Genomic DNA, 18,570 nt, shown 5'->3' on the forward strand with positions numbered 1-18,570 from the left:
GAACTAGCAGCCAGCTGACCCCACCCCCACCCCCGCCCCCGAGGATGGGCAGGACGCTCATGGCCTTATCATCACTACATCAGCCTTACCTGGCAGCTCAAGCTTTACCTGGCTGCCAGTGGACTCAGTTATGCATGCGCAAGCCCCCTTTTAAAGCAAGCACCCTCTCTTGCTCTCTCTTGCCCCCTCCTGCTCTCTCTGAGCCCTGCTCTCTCTCTCTCTCTCCTGCTTTCGGTTGGCCACCAGCTACCCCCTCTTTCTCTCCCTTCTCTCAATAAACTCCACGTGGGCGCTGAGTTTCGTGTTTGTGTTTTATAGGCATTAGTTGCATCAAAAGAACAGCAGCCAGGGTCACACAGATAAACCCTGTCTTAAAACAAAACAAAGCAAAAAAACACAAACAAAAAGAGTATCTTTTAAAAACTAAGAAAACAGATATTTGTATTATGGTTCATGACTGTAGCAAACTGTTATGTTACAAAGTAGCAATGAAAATGTTATGGTTGGGGGGGGGTCACCCTGACATGAGGAACTGTATTAAAGGCTGCAGTGTTAGGAAGGTTGAGAACCACTGGTCTAGGAGATCTTGGTTCCAAATCCTTTAGCTACACAACTAGAGAGCTTGGTAGCCTTTCCTTGTCTGTAAAGAATCTTAAGCAATCCAGAATTCTTAGAGTTGATACAGAAACTTTTTGTTCCTACCATTTTCTCCATCTTCTTCCTATCTCGTTTGTCTTCCGTTTAAATTCATTACCACAGCAGGAGGGCCAAGTCAGACCAAGAGTAAGGTGTTCCTAGAGTATTGCTTTCCTGGTACAAGTGGTGTGCTTGAAGCAGCACAGCAGGTTTTAAATGACAAAATGCCCTTCTGTTAGCATCTCAACCTTGTGCTCAGTAAATCTTCACTTCATCCAGTGCTCTTTCCTGATTCCCAGCTGTCCCAATTTCTGATCATCCCCAGAAAATGCTTTGTGTGTTTCTGTGTGGAGCTGATGGAGTCCTTTTTAACTTTAACCTGATGTCCCCCACGTCCACTCCTAATGTCCCCCACGTCCACTTCTGCCTATTCCTTTCCCTCTTTGGGCTTTCTAGGATTCTAGTTCTGAATAGTTTAGGTGCCCAAACGAGTTTAAAGATGAAGAAAATGAAGGAAATTATTCAGTTGCACTCAAACAAAGCCCTGAGATTCCCATGCTGAAAACTAGGAAGAATAGAAAACAATGGCCTCAGACTTGAGTTGATATCATTTAATGGGCAGAAAAGAAGTGGAGCTGTCAAGAAGTCACTGTGACTGAGGACTCTTCCAGTGTGAGGCAGTTGGTCATGGCTCTCTGTTAGGATGCTGACCAGGAGAAGGGTTTATTCAAAGAAACAGTTCCCTACCTGGGATTTAAAACATAAACAGTAAATACACACATGTGTATGTCTCATATATAAATACATACATACAAATCCATAACTATAACATGCATGCTGATGTCCAAGTATCTGTACATACATGTTTATGACCTGTTCAATTATTAACAAAAATGAGAGGCTGTAAGAGACATATGCATGGCTGTGAAGGCTTCAGTACAATGTCCTTACTTTTCTCTAGGCTCTGCTTTGTCTATTGGGGATCGGAAATGCTATTGATGCTGTAAGAATCGAGAGCATAGTCATCTGAAAAAGAAGAAGAGCATTGGTCTTTATCAAATCTCTAACTGTATGTAACTAGACTATTGCAGGCCATACAAAGACGTTAAATATTAACTTCCCAATAAGTTTTCAGGAGAAGTAACCACTCATACATTTTATCAATTCTTAACTATTCTACTAAAGGAAGTCATGTGATGGAATGCGTTAAACTAGTACGGACAGACTGTGTTCGTCTACTCCTTGACAGGTTTTCCATGCTGACCTTCCAGGGGATGTGTCATGGTCTCCTCAATACACTAAATGTTTTTAAACACAATCCACTATGTTTTCCTATAAGGGCTTACCGCTTCCATTCTTAAGTCTAAACCATAGAAATAGCATGCAATAGTAAATTTTGATTTGGTAACGACAACAATGAAAAAGGCTTGGAAGGTTAGCAATGTTTGTATTTCAAGGGTGAGTCTTTTCACAATTCATTCAAGGGATTCTAGGTGCTAGGATACCCTGGGAACTGGCACAGTCAGGATCCACATCATGAAATTAAAAAAAAAAAAGTTACATAATACAAAATCATCACTTGTTCACTTTTGGAAGATAGAGTGATGATTTGGGGAATGCAGTGATTCAGTGAGTGTGAGCTACAGACATGTTCACCAGCTGTGACATGGTTGCTTACCCTTTTCATAACTGTAGACCGTGACTGGGGCTGGCTGGATGTTGGACACAATGTTGGTTTGCTCAACAGAGAAGGTGAAGCTGGTTGGTGCCCTGGAAACCTATAAAGACACGGATGGTAAACAAGTCCTAGTAGGTCTGAAAAAAGAAAATCTGCAAAACTTACTTCACAAGCTCATGACCTACCTAATTAAAACTGAAAGCTCATCACTATCTTATGTAATAGCATAATAACCAGACAGCTGACATTAAATCATGTAATCAACACGGCTTGGTTGAACATGTTAGAGAATGGTTTTGGTTTGTGTGAGCGGGAATTAGTGCGCATGGACAGGATGGCTCTAAAATTCACTTCACAGTTTGGAGTGCCCTATCCCCCAAAATAAAAATAGAATTACTGTATGATTCAGAAAGCCTACTTGTAAGGATGCATCCAAGATAAATTAGATTATTTTCTTGAAAAGGCATTGCCATGCTACAATTGTACTTCAATACTGGTCACAATTGCCAAGTACAGAAATAACTCAAAATAACCCATGTCTGTATATTAGCAGATTGATGGATACAGAAACCATGTTATGAGCACAATAGGAAATTATTTGGCATTTTAGAAGGATGTCTTTCTGTACTGACAATGGAAGTAAGACTAAATTTTAAAATTTGTTTATGACAATTAACCTACAAGGCATATCAAAATGCCACAGTACACTTTAAATATACACAGTTTAGGCAATAAAAAAGAAATCATGTCATCCTTCATTGGAGTTCAAGCTGTAGAAGAATTGTCCATAAATAATTGCATTACATTCTGTAAGGGATGAAGAAGCCTCTAAACGTAAGAATTATCTAGTCAGGTAACCATGACTTACACGGAATAATTTGTTAATACAAAGGATATGATTAGTGAGGCAGAACACTGATTATATTCAATGTCTCATTAAAACAATAGGCTCTTTCACACACATCTAAAATAAATAGAGAAGCTTTTAAACAACCTTCAGAAGACAAAACCATGAAACAAAACTCAGAAACAAAGCATGAAAGCAAAGCAACAGAAGCAACAAAACAAAGCTATTGTTGGACTTACATCTTTCACGTAGAAAAGAGCATGGCCATTCTTTGTGTCTGTCTTCATCACTTGGCCATTGTGTTTAAGCTTTGAAGAGATTGATAGAAAAGGGTGAAGATCAGGTGTTAGAATAACCAAGAGTCGTCCTCTAGAAATGAGCACTGTGCCTTCTGTTTATGGAAACATTGCCTTGTACCTCAGTGTTTCTGTGCATATACAAGGGAACTGAATAAAGAAATATATGATGAATTATGACTGCATCACTGCAGAATAGGAACGTAATTCCTTCTGTTCCAGTATAGACAAAATACAAATGTGAACTCTGAAGTATGCTTGGATGAAGAATTCCATCCTTTACTTGTTTCTTTTCTTTCTTTCTTTCTGTCTTTTTTTTTAATGCATGCTCATTTTCTCTGTGCTAGGGAACATGAGCACTCTTATTTACCTCCTCAACAGATGAGAGGACAGGAGTAAACCCAGAGAGCATCTTCACATCCACAAGGACCATATCGGAGCTTTCGTGAGCTCCCGTATACCTGAAATGAAAAAGCAAGCCTATTTCTACGTGGATTTAAAATGTGAGCTCTCTCAGTGAGGGTGGCAGGTGGACAGCTGGCAAGAGTTGGAAGGGAAGGAGCTGGAAAACTTCATTCTCAAACATCAAAGAACAATCACAATTGCATCACAGTGAATGAGATGACAAGTGTACATCACGTTAGCTGCTGCAGATGATGAAGTCTGAGGATGCAAAGTCTCATCAGTCTCACAGAGTCAGAATTTACTGACAAGATTTCATTGTTTATGTTACGTAGGTTCTGTCAGCTTTAGATTCGTCAAACACCGGAGGAGAGATTCTACATTGGTGATCTGTCACAAGGCAACAGCTCACAGGTTATAGCAGAGGAGTGCGAATCATACATTTACAGACCTTGCTGAAGACTAGCTGCTAAACCAGGGTCTGCAAAAGCAGTGAAGTGACTGAGGTGTGCAACATCATCCACCAACATGCGACTCACCAGTCTCCATCATCCAAATTTGTGTCTCTTCAGTCCTATTTGAAATGATTCTCTGATATGGTTCTCTAGCCTAGGAGTGGATATCAAAATGTGACACTTACCTGAGGGTCACCGTGAGGTCAAACCTCTTCTGGAATACATCGGAAGAGTTGCTTTCCCCCATTTTCAAGGAAAGAGAGAATCCCGATGCCTTCTGCGGAAGTGGTGTGTTGTACCTGAGGGTGGCCTGGAAAGGATAACATATTGAAAACAGTTCTGTAGAAGGAAGGGAAGGACCTGCTGTCTGCCTAACATCATCGTTAACGTGCTTTACATCATTATCATCAGGGAACCAGGACAAACTAAACGTGCTTTTCGTGACACGCAGCATGATGATGTCATTTGATGCGGACAGAACACTCTCTACCGGCAGTGTTCTCCAAGAAACTTGTGAGCCAGCTCTGCTTATGCAGAACTAAGAACAAATCTAATTAATAAAAAAGGTTCAATTCACATTCTCTGTATTTGTGTGAATGTGTATGTGTGTGTGTGTGGTGGGGGGCTCATGAAATGGAAAAATGAACTCTTATTTGGGAGGGCATAAGGAATGAAGTGCATATTACACGAAAGCAGAAGGTGTGTATTGTTGGAGTGGGAGGGTCCAATAAAAGTGGGTGAAGGTAGAGGTATTGGGGAAGGAAAATATGAAAACGCTATCATGAAATCTATTACTCTGTATGTCAACTTTATTTATTTATTTATTTTTTGTTTATTTACTTATCTTTTTGGTTTTTTGAGACAGGGTTTCTCTGTATTGTTTTGGAACCTGTCCTGGAACTCGCTCTGTAGACCAGGCTGGCCTCAAACTCCCAGAGATCTGCCTGCCTTTGCCTCCCAAGTGCTGGGATTAAAGACATGCACCACCAACGTCTGGCCCAACTTTATTTTTTAAAGACTTATTTACTTTATGTGTATGGGTGTTTTGCCTGCATCTATGTACCACATGTATGCAGTGACTGACGAGGCCAGAAGAGGGCGTCGGATCTCCTGGAACTGGAGTTATCATCACCATGCTGGTGATGACAATCACACCCAGGGTCCTCTAGAGGAGTAGCCAGTGCGCTTAATCACTGAATCATCTCTCTAGTTCCTGTGTGTTAACCTTAAAATTAATAAAAATGAGAATAACTTCTATATAACATATCTTGCATTTTCTGCTATTGATTATAAAAAATGTGAGGAAAGTAGGAGGGCTTCCATTACCTGGATAAACGTACAGCCTTCTCCTTCTACGTCCACCGAGTATAGCCCATGCCCTTTGGATAATTTTGAATGCTGTACCAGGAGGCGGTTGTGGTTGTTGATAGAGAAAACCTCTTCAGATTCTTCAGTGCTCAAGGTGACAGTGTTTTGAGAACTAGAGCCAGTTAGCTCCATGTATCGGGTTAGGGCGAGGAGGCACACTGTGGTGTCCTACATGGAATAGTGGTATAAGGTCAGTCATTGCTGACCATGGACTTTGAGTTAGCTCCTACAAACATTCCTGGAGCTGGTATACAAAAAGGAAGATGCCCCAGATGACAGAGAATATTTACATTTTTACATGTGTGAGTCGCTGCCAATTCATTTTCTTTAGCAAATCTTAATTTGGTTTTAGTTTTCAAAAAATAACCAACCATGCCCACTGCTGACAATCATGCCAAATCAAGTCAGAAAGTGATGGTGTGGTACAATGTGATGACTGCCCTCTGTCTCCTCGTCTTTGAAGAGAGACAAAAGTTAGAAGAGGGTCTTTGGAATTTCATCAGCCTGCCATCTCATGGGGGCTCAGCCTTGAAGCAGGAGAGAAAGGGACATTGTCTTCCTTAGACGAAATCTCCCGACTTTCAGTTTTCCCTGTTAGGGAAGGAGTCATTCAGTGCTTCATGGCCATTCGATTTCCTGTCCTCTGTTCTCCCCCCTTCACTTTTTCTGATGTGGGGACTGCATCTTTATTCCTAATTGACAGGTGGTTTGATCATTGTACCATTAGCTATCTACTGTAGCAAGACTCTGTTCTTACAAAGAAAATCTCTTCTAGATTTACACTCTGCTTTCCACAGTGTAATGGAGACACAGACAGCCTGGATTCCTTAAAAGGGGAGGAGGGTCTCATTTATCACCCAAGATAGTCTCCACACAAGAGTGTCTGAAACACAATGATGAACCCATGACTAAATAAAACAGGATTCAGAAATCAAATGTGGAGGCTGGAGACATGGCTCAGAGGTTAAGAGCACTGTTGCTCTTGCAGAGGACCTAGGTTCAATTCCCAGAACTCACATGGTAGCTTAACACCACCTGTAACTCCAGATCAAGGTAGCCCAACAGGCATACAAAACATTCATATACAGAAAGCAAAAATGAATATCAAGCTTTCTTCATCCCAGAGTCTATGTTTCATGGCCGTTACTGCTGTCTTCTGGAGTGGCATCTTCTGCATTAAGCATATTCACTCATGTCAAGCTAATCACCTGTGCGGCAGAGAAGCCTCCGTGGGAGCTCATCTGCTGGGCAAGCCACTGCACCATCTTACTAGCGTAGTCAAGGTCCTGTGTGACCTGAGAAATGACAGCCATCAGCACATAGCATGTCTTCTCAGTCGCACCAGAAAGAGCTGAGGGGATGAATGATGGAGAGCCTTCTGCTTTGTGTTTCTCTTCTTTCTCCCAATATATCATATTATCTGAGAAAAAAAAGATGGTGTCTATAAAAAGAATTTTCACAGTCCTTAAAACAGGCTCCTATTTGGAGGGGACAGGTTCTATTCTTTGGATTTCTGTTGTGACCTGAAATTTAAACTCAGATGTGACTGGACTTTGGGATAGGTTCTTTAAAAGAGATAACAAACTTAAAATCAGGTTTCTAGGGTGCCACATGGTCCAGTGTGGTGGTGAGTATGAGAAGAGGAAACATGGACATACAAAAGGGTCCACACACAGAGGAAACACCATACGAGGGCAAAGGGCAAAGTCCCCACACTTCCTGCTATCTGAATCCTAGAATTTTGCCCTCTGGAGAGAAAAAGCATTCTGAGTTGAAGTTATCCAGTCTGTGGTGTTTTTCTATGACAGACTCTGGGAAGTAAATACGGTGTCTCCTTAGGGTCATAAGTAGTTTTTGAAGTAATTATTATTGTCTGCAGAATGCTTCATTTGTTTGGGAAAAAACTGGTGGAAGAGAGGAAGAGGGAGGTGAGATGTCTGGTAGTCTTTGAGGACATGGCTGCTGACTCTGTAGGAGAAGGCAGGAGCATCTTGTGGGAGGGAGGGCTCTGCTCTGTGCCCTCGCTGAGTTTCTCCCCAGCAAAGACAAATGGTAGTGAGACTCACTTATTTTTGTAGCAGATTGATCCAGGACGGAGAGTAAGGATTTCACTTGCTGTTCTTTTCCAGCCAGTGCAAACACATAAGCCAGAATAGCTTGAGTGTAGCTATTGGTGACGCCATTTGAATATGCCTCCTCCAGGCAATAGAGGCCACTGCGGAGGGCCGGAAACTAGAGGGGAGGAAGAGATGCTTGTGATAAAGGGACATTTCATGAGCTCGCTGAATATGTAAGCTAAACCACTGCTTATAATGCAGTTTACAATGTACACACTATATCCCCGAAGCACATTTTACATACAATCCTATCACATATATTCACATACTCTATTTTTACACACAAACCTATCACATATATTCACATGATCTATTTTTAAAGCATCAGAAAAATAAATCTGGACTATTATTAGTATGGGGAAAACAACATTTAAGGAGTGAGTTTTAATATTACATCGGTAATGTTTTACCTATAATACAAACTTCTTCCATGTTGCTAAACATACAATTGTGTGTGGATATGTGTGCGTATCTGTGTGTATGTGTGTGTGTCATGGTGGTCAGACGATGGACTTGGGTAATAACCTGAAGACTAGTAATTACCTCACTTGAAACAACGTCTCTCTTTGGCTAGGGCTCATGAATTATATTAGCCTTACTGGACAGAGAGTTCCAAGGACCCTCCATTCTCTGTCTCCTCAGAAACCGGATTGCAAGCATGTGCTAGTATGTTAACTACATTTGTACACAGGTTCTGGGAACAGAACTCAGGTCCTCCTCATGCATGTGAGGCAAGTACTTTCCTAACTGAATGATCTCCCTAGATCACACATGGACCTTTTAGACCTAAAATGTTTTATTTTCATGCTTTAAATAGAGGTTTGTATTTCAAGATGCACCAATGATCCTGAAAACACAGTATCTCTTTTAGGAACATATTTTGTAACTGGATGGTCTGTGGACTGAAACCATACTGAAAATGCTAGACCGCAGCTTTGCTGAGAACAGACACTCTTTTTCATTGACAGCTGCCTTTGGTTTGGATCTGGGTCTTGCTGTAGAGGCAAGACTGGACTCAATGCCATAATCCTTTTGCCTTGATTTTGTGGCAATGAACACTGCCACAGCAGAAGTTCATAATCTGAACTTCATGGCTGCAGTCCAGGGAACATATAAATACCTAAGATCTTATGAAGAAGTTGGTTTTTTTTTTTTTCCCTTCCCATGTGTACATCCAACCTGGGGGAAACCTCAATCCTATCAGTGGGCCAAGAGAATTTTGAATATCAGTTGAAAGGATGGAGTGGATTAAATGTTGTCTTTGTATCTTATCCTGTCTAAGAATTTCAAGTCATTCTGAATCCAGGCTCTATCTAAGGTGCATTCAGCTAAGTGAAGCCAGAGATGATGGGAATCCATACACTGGAATCGAATCCAACTTCAAGGAAGGCCCCGACTACGTATGCAGTGAGTACAACGTCCTCTTCATCACGGCCCTGAAAACAAAGGAACAATGAGCCATCCGGGGTAGCGGAACACAAAAGAAGAGCTGTTTCTGAACCGAGACTATCTAGGGGGAAAATGCTCGAACAAACACTGTTATTCGCAAAAACACCTTAGCATGTCGTTTTTTTAAGTCAAGTAAATAGGAGTCATGCTATCTGGGTGAGATTCCTCTAACACTCAAGGGAATAACTAAATAAAACATAAGAATTTTAAAGACACATATGTTGTGCACAAGTGCATAGTATTATGTGGCCAGTGTTTGGCCTGAATTCTGAGCAGTTCACATGGCTGTTTTGGTATTAATTTGAAGATAGCTAAGAATCATTTTGCTGATGGGTTGAGACTGAAAGGAGATGAAAGACTTTGTGTAAACTCCGGCCACGGTGGCAGCTACAGTATCGTCTTACACCGGACTCTGCTGCAGGGGTGAGCATTATGACAGCGGTAGCTTGCATGCAATTGGTCCCCATAAGCCCACAGGGAGTGGCACTATTAGGAGGCGTGGCTTTGTTGGAGTAGGTGTGGCCTTGTTGGAGGAAGCATGCCACTGTGTGGGTGGACTTGGAGGTCTCCTATGCTCAAGCTACACTCAGTGCCGACAGTTCACTTCTCGCTGCCCGAGGATCAAGATAAAGAACTCTCAGCTCTTTCCCCGGCACCATGTCTACCTGCCATGATGATAATGAACTAAACCTCTCAAACTATAAGCCACTCCAATGAAATGTTTTCATTTATAAGAGCTGCCGTGGTCATGGTGTCTCTTCACAGCAATAGAAACCCTAAGACAATGACCAAGAGCAGCTTGGAGAGGAAAGGGTTTATTTCACCTCACACACTGTAGTCCAAGAGGTCAGGGAAGGAGCTCCAGGCTGGAGAAGAGGACATGGAAGATCGCTGTTCACTGGCTTGTTTCTCCAAACTTACCCAGCCCGCCCTGGGGTGGCATCAGCCACAAAGTTCCAGGCACTCCCACACCAATCACTACTTAAGAAAATACACCACAGGCTTGCCCACAAGTCATTCTGGTGGAGGTTCCTTCTTCCTAAACGACTCTACCTTGTGTCAAGTTGTCATACAACTCAAGCACAGGTTATCAGGACTCATATGAGTATAGTACAAATTAGAAAAGAATTTAAAAAGTACATGGATTGCATACTTATCATGCATGACTGTGAAGTTTTTTTTTTTTTTTTTTTTTTTTTTTTTTCAGAGTCTCATGAGGTAGCTTTGGCTGGCCAGGAGCTCCCTAGCAGACAAGGCTGGCCTTGAACTTAAAGAGATCCTCCCAACTCTGCCTCCTGAGTGTTCATATTTAAGGTTTGGGTCCCCATGCCTTGCTTTTATTTTTCAGGCAGGCTCCCATGTAGTGCACTACTATATGAGGCTAACCTTGAACTTCTGCCCTTCGTGTCTCTCCTTCAAAGTGCTGTGGTTACAGGGATGAGCCACTAAACCCGGAGCATGCCTGGTAGGGTTTGGGTGGTATTTGGGGTTGAACGCAGGCCTCCATGCATACTGCAAGCAACTTGTAAATGAATGAAGTTCCTAGCTTTCTACAAGGCTCATTAACTGGTTAAACCATCAGTGGTTGTAGAGAGGTTGGAATCCTGCAGGTCCAGAACCAAGTTCTTTAACCTCCTAAATGGCCATTCCTTGTGCACCTCTGTGACTAACAGATAAAAACTGCCTGGAATACATTAACCTAACCAGTCCCTAGTTCCCACCAATGAACAATTAAGAGTGCCATCAGACAGCCTCTGAGACCTGGGGCTGGGTCTCCCCGCTGTGATCAATGCTGGTCAGTGTTTCTACCAATGTATCTGAAAAGTTCTCTGGGCTATGACTTTGTTCTGTTACATAAAAACTTATTACAAATTGTTACAAATTTGGCCCATGGAATTTGGAGAAAGCTTGATCTGTGTTTCTGGACCCTGGTCACTCATGATTGGCTTCAGAGTAAATAATCTCCTCTTTTCTTTGAGGTGTGGAGACACTCTACCAACTGAGCTGCATTCCCAGCCTGAGACCATGATTTAAACCTCAGGATGGAGCCCTCTTTCTTCTCTTCCCAGTTGAATGACTGCAGAAGCCTGACTCTGTAGAAAGACCAAAGGCTGAAGAAAGCAAACAAAAGACTCATGTCTAGGCTCTGGTTAAACAGAAACGATGCTCACAGAGAGGACACAGGGGCCCCATTTCTACAGCAGACTCAAACATAGCATTCCCAAGAATGGCACACTGCAGATGAGGGAGGGCGGCAGAGGCAGATGATACAGGGAAACAGGGAGAGAATGCCTCATTGTGAGTCCCTTACCTCCCCAGCATTGTTGACAAGCTTGTCATCCTTTCTAAAGCACCCATTTGTTCTCTGTGTGCTTGAAAGCCAGATTAAGGTCTGTTTGGGGACCGAGTCTTCAATGAAAATATATTCCTTCATCCTCTCAAATGTCTTGAAAGTAAGAGCGCTGAGCCTGCATTGGGATCATCACAGCAGAAGTTAGGGAGAGAGATGATGTCAGCGCATAGGCACATCAGTGTTGCTCCCTTTGGGTAATGTGTTTACATGTGTCCAATGTTGATACACTAGTCTTGATTAACAGTAGCCCCTTCATGGGAATCAGTGAAACACAATGAACGTCGGATCTGTAGAAATTAGAGCAGGTGGATTTTAGCCACCCAAAGGTCTGGCTGATTACATGTACCCAGAAACAGGACTGGTATGATCCGTAACCTAACGCTTATGAGGCATCTAGTTTCCTTTCCCTGCATCTAAATGAGACTGAGAGGCACAGAGTAAGATGTGACACTTGCCATGGAGCTGATGAACTGTGACAGAAAACCATCATTAAGTGATCACACAGTCCAGCAAGTTGCATGAGACTATGGGGATATTGTTGCAACAGACTGGAAATAATACATTTTGGGGGTTTTGTTTCATTCTCTGTAAATCCACTGGGAAACTTACTTGGCAGGAAATTCCCAACAGAGCACCAGCTACTGTTACCTTCTTGCAAGTCCTGCTTAGGAACAAAAATCTATTTTTTGCAAACAAAGTTTCTCTCACCATATGCTTCCTTTCTGATTGCTCTGGCAGAACATGTCATATGAACCATCGTAGCTTTTGAAAGACAAGTGCTTCTGGTAACCTAAAACACAACATAGCAGCAAGCTGACTGTTAGCCTGGGAGAGAAGGAAAAGAGAGGTGTAGACTGGGTGAGTGCAAGCCCTGGGGTGTGCTAATGTGAACCCTTCAGCTTTGGTTCCTAAAGCTTCATGTTGTTTACCTCTGTGTAGACAGAGAATGGCTTACTTAAAAGCTGGAGCAGCCCTGTACTTAGCAATCAGTACCTTTCCCTTAAGGTTATTTTACTTCACTCACTTTTACCTTCCTGAGAAGAAAACCCAAACTGCATTTCCTCCTGGACCTGTCCTCATTATCACATTTTTATGTTGCTTGTATACCGTCTTTCAACATCCAGATCCAAACACTTGACTGCATTGGAACACAGCCAAGCAAGCAAGTCTAGGAGCTGACCAATTAGTCATTTTCAGCCACTATCCACGGCCGCAGCTAATAAGCTATTATGATAATTATGACACATTTTTCAAATGAGTTCATTGATATTAACTTCATTACCACCAAGGTCCAGGGAGCATCACAGAGGAGATAGAAGGAATTCAAGAGCCAGAGGAGGAAAAGGAGGATTGTGGAAGGCTGTCTTCAGAGCATGATTTGGATACTACAACTGTGAGCTCACCAAGAGCTACATAAGAGTGAGCCAGTCAAAAGCCTGGTGTAGATGGGGTAGATGATCTCCAGACACAGTCCTATACTAAGGAGCTATTGGCAGTGAGTGTTTGCTGCAGACTGGATACTCATTCTTTATTGAGGGCGTGGCCATGGCTAGGTGTCTCCTATTCCAGGGGAGGGCCCTACAGCCATGCACATATGGGCTGTGCTAACTGGACTTGGGTTACAATGATGATGATGATAATAATAATAATAATGAGACACAAAGATAGGCGGGGGCAAGTTAGGGAGGGTGAGGTGGGAGCTGAAGGGGAGACATAGGGATGGACATGATATTTTGTTGTATGCATGCATGAATAAAGATGAGTTCACAATTTACAACTACAGTTCTATGTCATAAGGTTAAATGATGGACACAGATTTTAAAGCAAAAAGGAGCACACAGCTAGGACCCAGAGTACCTAGAAGGTTCACTTTGATCTCACAGGGGGCCACAGAATAAGACTGATCAAGTTCTGATATCAGTTGCAGTTGCTTTCATCTCTGTTGCCAGAAACTACTTATCCCTCTCACCATCTGTTAAGAGAAGCAGCGCCTTGGATTTGACTTCTTCTGTCAGCTGTTGGGTGGCTCTCAGGTAGTCAAGTATGTAAATGTCAGATGCTAGCTGGGCAATGTTCTGCTCACCACACCCATAGGGTGTATGGAGAAGGCTCTCTAGATTCTGCATTGTGACTCCTAGAATGTCTCCTGAAGACGGAAAAGGAGAGTCATACACTTTCGTTCATGCTGAGCCACTGCCTTGGCATTAGAACCTGTGGTTATTATTGCACAGTAGCAGCAGAAAATGTTTCAAGTTGGCTCTAAAAGGTGTAAACAGGAGGCTGGAGAGGTGGCTCAGTGGTTAAGAGCCCTTGCTACTCTTGAAGCAGGTCTGAATTAAGTTCCCAGTACCCATATTAGGTGGCTCACATCTGTCTCTGCCTCTGGCCTCCTTGGGCACTGAACTTAGGTGTACATACTCTCCCCTATACACACAATTTAAAATAAAATAAGTAGAACACACAAACAAGCCAAAGTTTCCTAGAGAGAATCTGAGGGAGGGGATTCTTAGGTGTGGAATTAGAGGGGTTTCAGGTAAAAAATGTTCCTGAAAGTCTCATCCCCACAGCAAGGAGGATGCTTAGGAAGTGTGCTCACTTGCTAGCTTGCTTCTAATTTGTGATTTTAGATTCTGACCTGATAAAATGCAAGCTATAACCTATCCTCATATAGGCTTCAAGGCTGATGATAGATGAATTAACCTTTACTTTTAGGAAACCTCTCTCTCTTTTAATCAAAAAAATTCCCAGTATCACAACATAGCATAATCTCCAAGAGGCTAATTTAGCATTCACATTTATAGGTCATAGCAGGTTCTTCTGTTTCCTGAGCATTTAGTGTTACCCACCAGTGAGAATACTTCATAGGGATACAGGCCTGGGAACTCCATGCCTTCAGATCCCACAGGGAAACAAAGAGTGGTCTGAACACAATTCCTGCCCTGACAACCTAAGAAAACATCTCCATTCTGTTATTTTAGAACTTTTTTCTTTTAGACCACCTCAATCAAGATTTTTCAAGTATCCATGATACAGAATTTGATAAACTAACCCACAACGGTGACAAAGGATCTGGCTGACCCTTCCACTGCATCGCTTGGCAATTCCAGAAGTATTTTCTTTGAGACTTTGGTACCTGAAAGAAAATGCCCATAAAAATAATGCAATGACTTCCCTCTACAAGCCACAGCAGCAGAGCTTTAGAACAGGAAGAAAAAGCCATTGGTTAGTTTTGCTTGTTAGACAAAAATGAAATTGTGAATTTGGAACAGTGAGATGGCTCAGAGGCTAATAGCCTGTGCCACCAAACCTGATGATCTGAGTTCAGTCCCTGGCTGGAAAGAGAGAAGGAACTCTTGCAAGTTGTCCTCTGACTACCCCCACCAATGGTAAGCAATGCACACTCATATACATGCATGTGTGCACACATACACATACATACATACATGCATGCACACAAAATACATGTAATAAAAGTTTTTTTAAAAAGTAAACTAAGAATTTGAGCAAGTTTAGAATAACAACACATTCAGAAACTGATGTATGCTTTGTCTCGGACAGTGGTCTCCATTTTCAGCATATGAGAAAAAAATAGAAGATATAATAAGACTCATAGCTCACAGAAGGGATACTCAAAGTGAGAAAATATTAAAATCAGACTACCACTAACCAGCAAAAGCAGTACTCATGATGGTCACAAATCAAGTGACTGAGAACCACTAGTGAATCTATAGACTATTTTCATACCAAGAATATAAAAGCAACCACTATGGTAGGGTTAAATCTGAAAACTTCTGAGTTTTCCATTGAACCAGATTTTGAGACAATCACATGAAATATGCAAGATGGAGGAGGTAGGCAGAGGTAGATTAATCTTTTTTTAGACAAACAAATAAGTAAATGTAATTCATTAACACACATCTTATTTGCTAAAAATTACACATCAATGAATATAAAACATGAAATAAATAAAATCCCCAGGAAGAACTTAAAATGTATCCACATAGCAAGTGGGCTCATGGCTCATGGCTTGTGGCTCGTGGCTCGTGGCTCGTGGCTCGTGTGTAGGTCAAGAAAGTAGATCTGCCATGCTTACAGATTTCTCTAGGACCATCTAACCATCTGGAGCTGTCTTACCTTCTGTGCAGATAAGGAAACTCTGGCTTGTTTCTTTTTCAATACCTTCAGGCTGTTAGAGAGTAAGCAAAAATGAGAACAGAATAATAAGTTGGGTCATTTTTTCCGTAAAGGAAAAGAGACCAAACATCAGTTACCAGAGGCAAGGCTGGCTCAGGGTTGTTCTTGAGAGTCATTCGTTGTCCCTGTCCTTATTATGTGGAAGTCGCTGTATCAACACCCCTTCGGGCCCTCGGTTCCCATAGGTTGTGCAAAGATAACCCCGTGTTCACAGACAGGCATTGGTAGTGCAAGCTTTTAATCCCAGCACTCAGAAGGCAGAGTTGGGTGGATCTCTGAGTTTGAGGCCAGTCTGGTCTACAGAGTGAGTGTCAGGGCAGGCTCCAAAGTCAGAGAAACCATGTCTCAAAAAACAAACAAACAAAACCCAACCCTGTGTCATTGAGTGACACTTTCAACTGCCCTGTCCTTTTTTTTTTTTTTTTTTTTTTTTTTTTTTGAGGCTAATAGGAACTGCTCACAATCACAGAACAAATGGATTTATCTCTTGGACTTTAATGTGTTGTGATATTTTGTTTGTATTCTGACAAATAAAGCTTGCCAGGAGATCAGAGGGCAGAGCTAGCACTAGTTAACCATAGAGTCTGGAGGTCTGTACAGAGGAAACAGGAAGTGACAATACAGGGTAGACAGGAAGTGATAAGGCGATGCATAGACAAGATCTTCAGTCTGAAGATGTGAAGAGGTAAGAGGAGACTGTGGCTGCTCCTTTGCTTCTCTGAGCTTTCAGCATTTACCTCACTATCTGCCTGGGCTTTCATTGATAAGACCAATTAGGATCACACTTCATCTGGTGTCCAACATTGAGCTCAAACCTAAGACCCTGGGATTAAGGTTATATACTTCACTTTAGGATCAGTTAAAAAGACGTGTGGGGAGCAGATGTGCAGGTTGCTTCATGTCAAGAAGAAAGTCAAGAAATCACAAAGCATGTTTCAACGGGCCTCATCATCCTTGATGAGGCTGTTTGTTAGTTGAGTTGGGAGAGGCAGAGACTAAAACTCAGGGCTGTGCACAGCTAGTCAAGTATTTTCCCACTGAGCCACCTACCCAACAGGGCCCGAGGAACTGATTAAAGACAGGATGGATGTATAATACTGTAATTTGTTCAAAGCAGAAGGTTTATGTCAAAAGTAACTGTGCTCGATTAAGCATTTTCGAGGAGAATGTCCTGTCTGGTGTTTCCCATCTGTTTCCCATCAGGAAGAATTTGGTATTCCATATGTACATACCTCTACCAGTAAGCCTTTGACTACGGTGTCTTTCCAGTTGACATCTTGTTGCCTACTGGCATCATTTGGGCAGGCACTACTTTGTTTGGATGTAGCCACTACAGTAATATTTACTTTACCTGGAAAATATTGCCAAGCATAAGATAAAGAATACTGATACTTCCTCCAATGGGAGATGCTTCAGGTCTATCAATCATGTCTTGAATGAGATGAGCCAAACTGTACCATCACACCAAAGTTTAGATCAAGCTACACACTTCTTCTCCTACCTGGAGATAAGGCAATATGTCTTATTCTATTTATTTCGAAATTCCCTGTAGTAAGTTACTCATTTACTCCCTTAGAACTTACAAAGTTTCTTTTTTCAATTTGATTTTTTTTTTAATTAACCAAACTGCTGGTTTTAGTTGAGTTTGCACTGATTTAGAATCCAAACCAAAGTTTTCCTTGACTTTTTTTTTTTAAGGAGGAATAGAGTCCAAGCTTGCAAGCTGCAAAGTCTGGTTCAGGCTACCCCTCCCATCCCCCAGTCATCAGGCTTATTTGGCCGGAGGTTTGCTGGCCTTGACCCCACCACCGTAGTGGTGTATCATGTAACGGCTCGCCTGAATGCTCTGTGCCACCACATTGGAAAAATGGCACGCCATCAGCAGGTAATTTCGAGGCTGGACCCGGTAGGCAAAGCGCATGAAAGCCATGGAGTAGAAGATGAGCGCTGTCGTCATGCGGCCGCTTATGATGTCGGGAGGCGCCTTCATATCCTTGAAGGCAGCCATCGGAAGGCCCCAGTTGGCCACAGGCCCCCAGAAGTGGGTGCTGGTTACATAATCCCGGAACTCCTTGGTCTTCACATACTCTTGAGTTTTCCGCAATAGCGCGGCCACCCCTGCCATGGTCGCCTCAGTCGGAGGAGTGCCAACGGCCAAGCTGCCAGCCAACAATAGAGCAGCGAACGCTGACCTCGCAGCTGACGCTGACGCAGCAACTGCCAGCAGCCAACTTACAAAGTGTGAAGAAACCTCGATATTGTTTATAAAAAAATGACATTGGGCAATACAACATCAGCTATCTGGAGGTTTTCTTCTTTCCTTTTTTGAAATAGGGCCTCACCATGTAGTCCTGGCTGGCCTGGAGCTCACTACATAGACCTAGTCTAGAATTCACAGAGATTTGCCCGCCTCTTCCTTCCAAGGGTTGGGACTAGAGGCTTGCACCACCATTCCCAGGGTTAATAGTATTTCCCAGGGTTAAAGAAAAATGCCATCACACCTGGTAATAACTGGGGTTTCTAGTGTTTTCTAAGATCAAAGGAAAACAGATCTGATACAGCACAGGGGCCACCAGCTATAACTGAATGCTGGCCAGAAACCGTTGATTTTAATTTCTGTGGCACCACAGTATGTATTCAGTACTGATCTCCAGTATATTAGGTCAGAGATACTGGAGGACTGGGAAAGTTTACTCACAAAGCCTAACATTGCCTGTGCTACAAGACTCGTGGCATATTGCTTCTGCTTCTCTGTTATCAGCTTTGCTCATTTCT

At 42.4% G+C, this 18,570-nt stretch overlaps 2 protein-coding genes across 2 annotated transcripts in view; both read right to left on the minus strand.

Annotated features, from left to right (window-relative positions):
- Positions 1–1,439: 1,439 nt before the first annotated feature.
- LOC127212883 (ovostatin homolog) overlaps positions 1,440–18,570 on the minus strand; it is a 40,182-nt gene continuing 23,051 nt past the window's right edge. The window contains exons 21-35 of the mRNA XM_051173077.1: positions 17,028–17,146; positions 15,736–15,787; positions 14,651–14,734; positions 13,571–13,747; positions 12,310–12,391; positions 11,560–11,716; positions 9,161–9,235; positions 7,749–7,914; positions 6,891–7,102; positions 5,641–5,850; positions 4,500–4,624; positions 3,828–3,918; positions 3,401–3,469; positions 2,315–2,414; positions 1,440–1,662 (exon numbers count right to left, since the gene is read on the minus strand). Of these exons, the coding sequence (XP_051029034.1) occupies positions 1,610–1,662; positions 2,315–2,414; positions 3,401–3,469; positions 3,828–3,918; positions 4,500–4,624; positions 5,641–5,850; positions 6,891–7,102; positions 7,749–7,914; positions 9,161–9,235; positions 11,560–11,716; positions 12,310–12,391; positions 13,571–13,747; positions 14,651–14,734; positions 15,736–15,787; positions 17,028–17,146 (1,772 nt within the window). The 3' untranslated portion in view covers positions 1,440–1,609. The remainder of the gene's footprint in view (positions 1,663–2,314; positions 2,415–3,400; positions 3,470–3,827; positions 3,919–4,499; positions 4,625–5,640; positions 5,851–6,890; positions 7,103–7,748; positions 7,915–9,160; positions 9,236–11,559; positions 11,717–12,309; positions 12,392–13,570; positions 13,748–14,650; positions 14,735–15,735; positions 15,788–17,027; positions 17,147–18,570) is intronic.
- On the minus strand, positions 17,480–18,000 carry Mpc1l (mitochondrial pyruvate carrier 1 like). The gene has a single exon (XM_051173163.1). The coding sequence runs from the start codon at positions 17,918–17,920 to the stop codon at positions 17,567–17,569; it is 354 nt and encodes a 117-aa protein (XP_051029120.1). The 5' UTR covers positions 17,921–18,000; the 3' UTR covers positions 17,480–17,566.

The sequence above is a fragment of the Phodopus roborovskii genome, unplaced genomic scaffold (assembly GCF_943737965.1).
Source record: "Phodopus roborovskii unplaced genomic scaffold, PHOROB, whole genome shotgun sequence".
Classification (NCBI taxonomy): Eukaryota; Metazoa; Chordata; class Mammalia; order Rodentia; family Cricetidae; genus Phodopus; species Phodopus roborovskii.

Bases quoted from the DNA above. Each gene is read 5' to 3' on its own strand.
- Mpc1l (XM_051173163.1), bottom strand. From the start codon at position 17,920: ATGGCAGGGGTGGCCGCGCTATTGCGGAAAACTCAAGAGTATGTGAAG.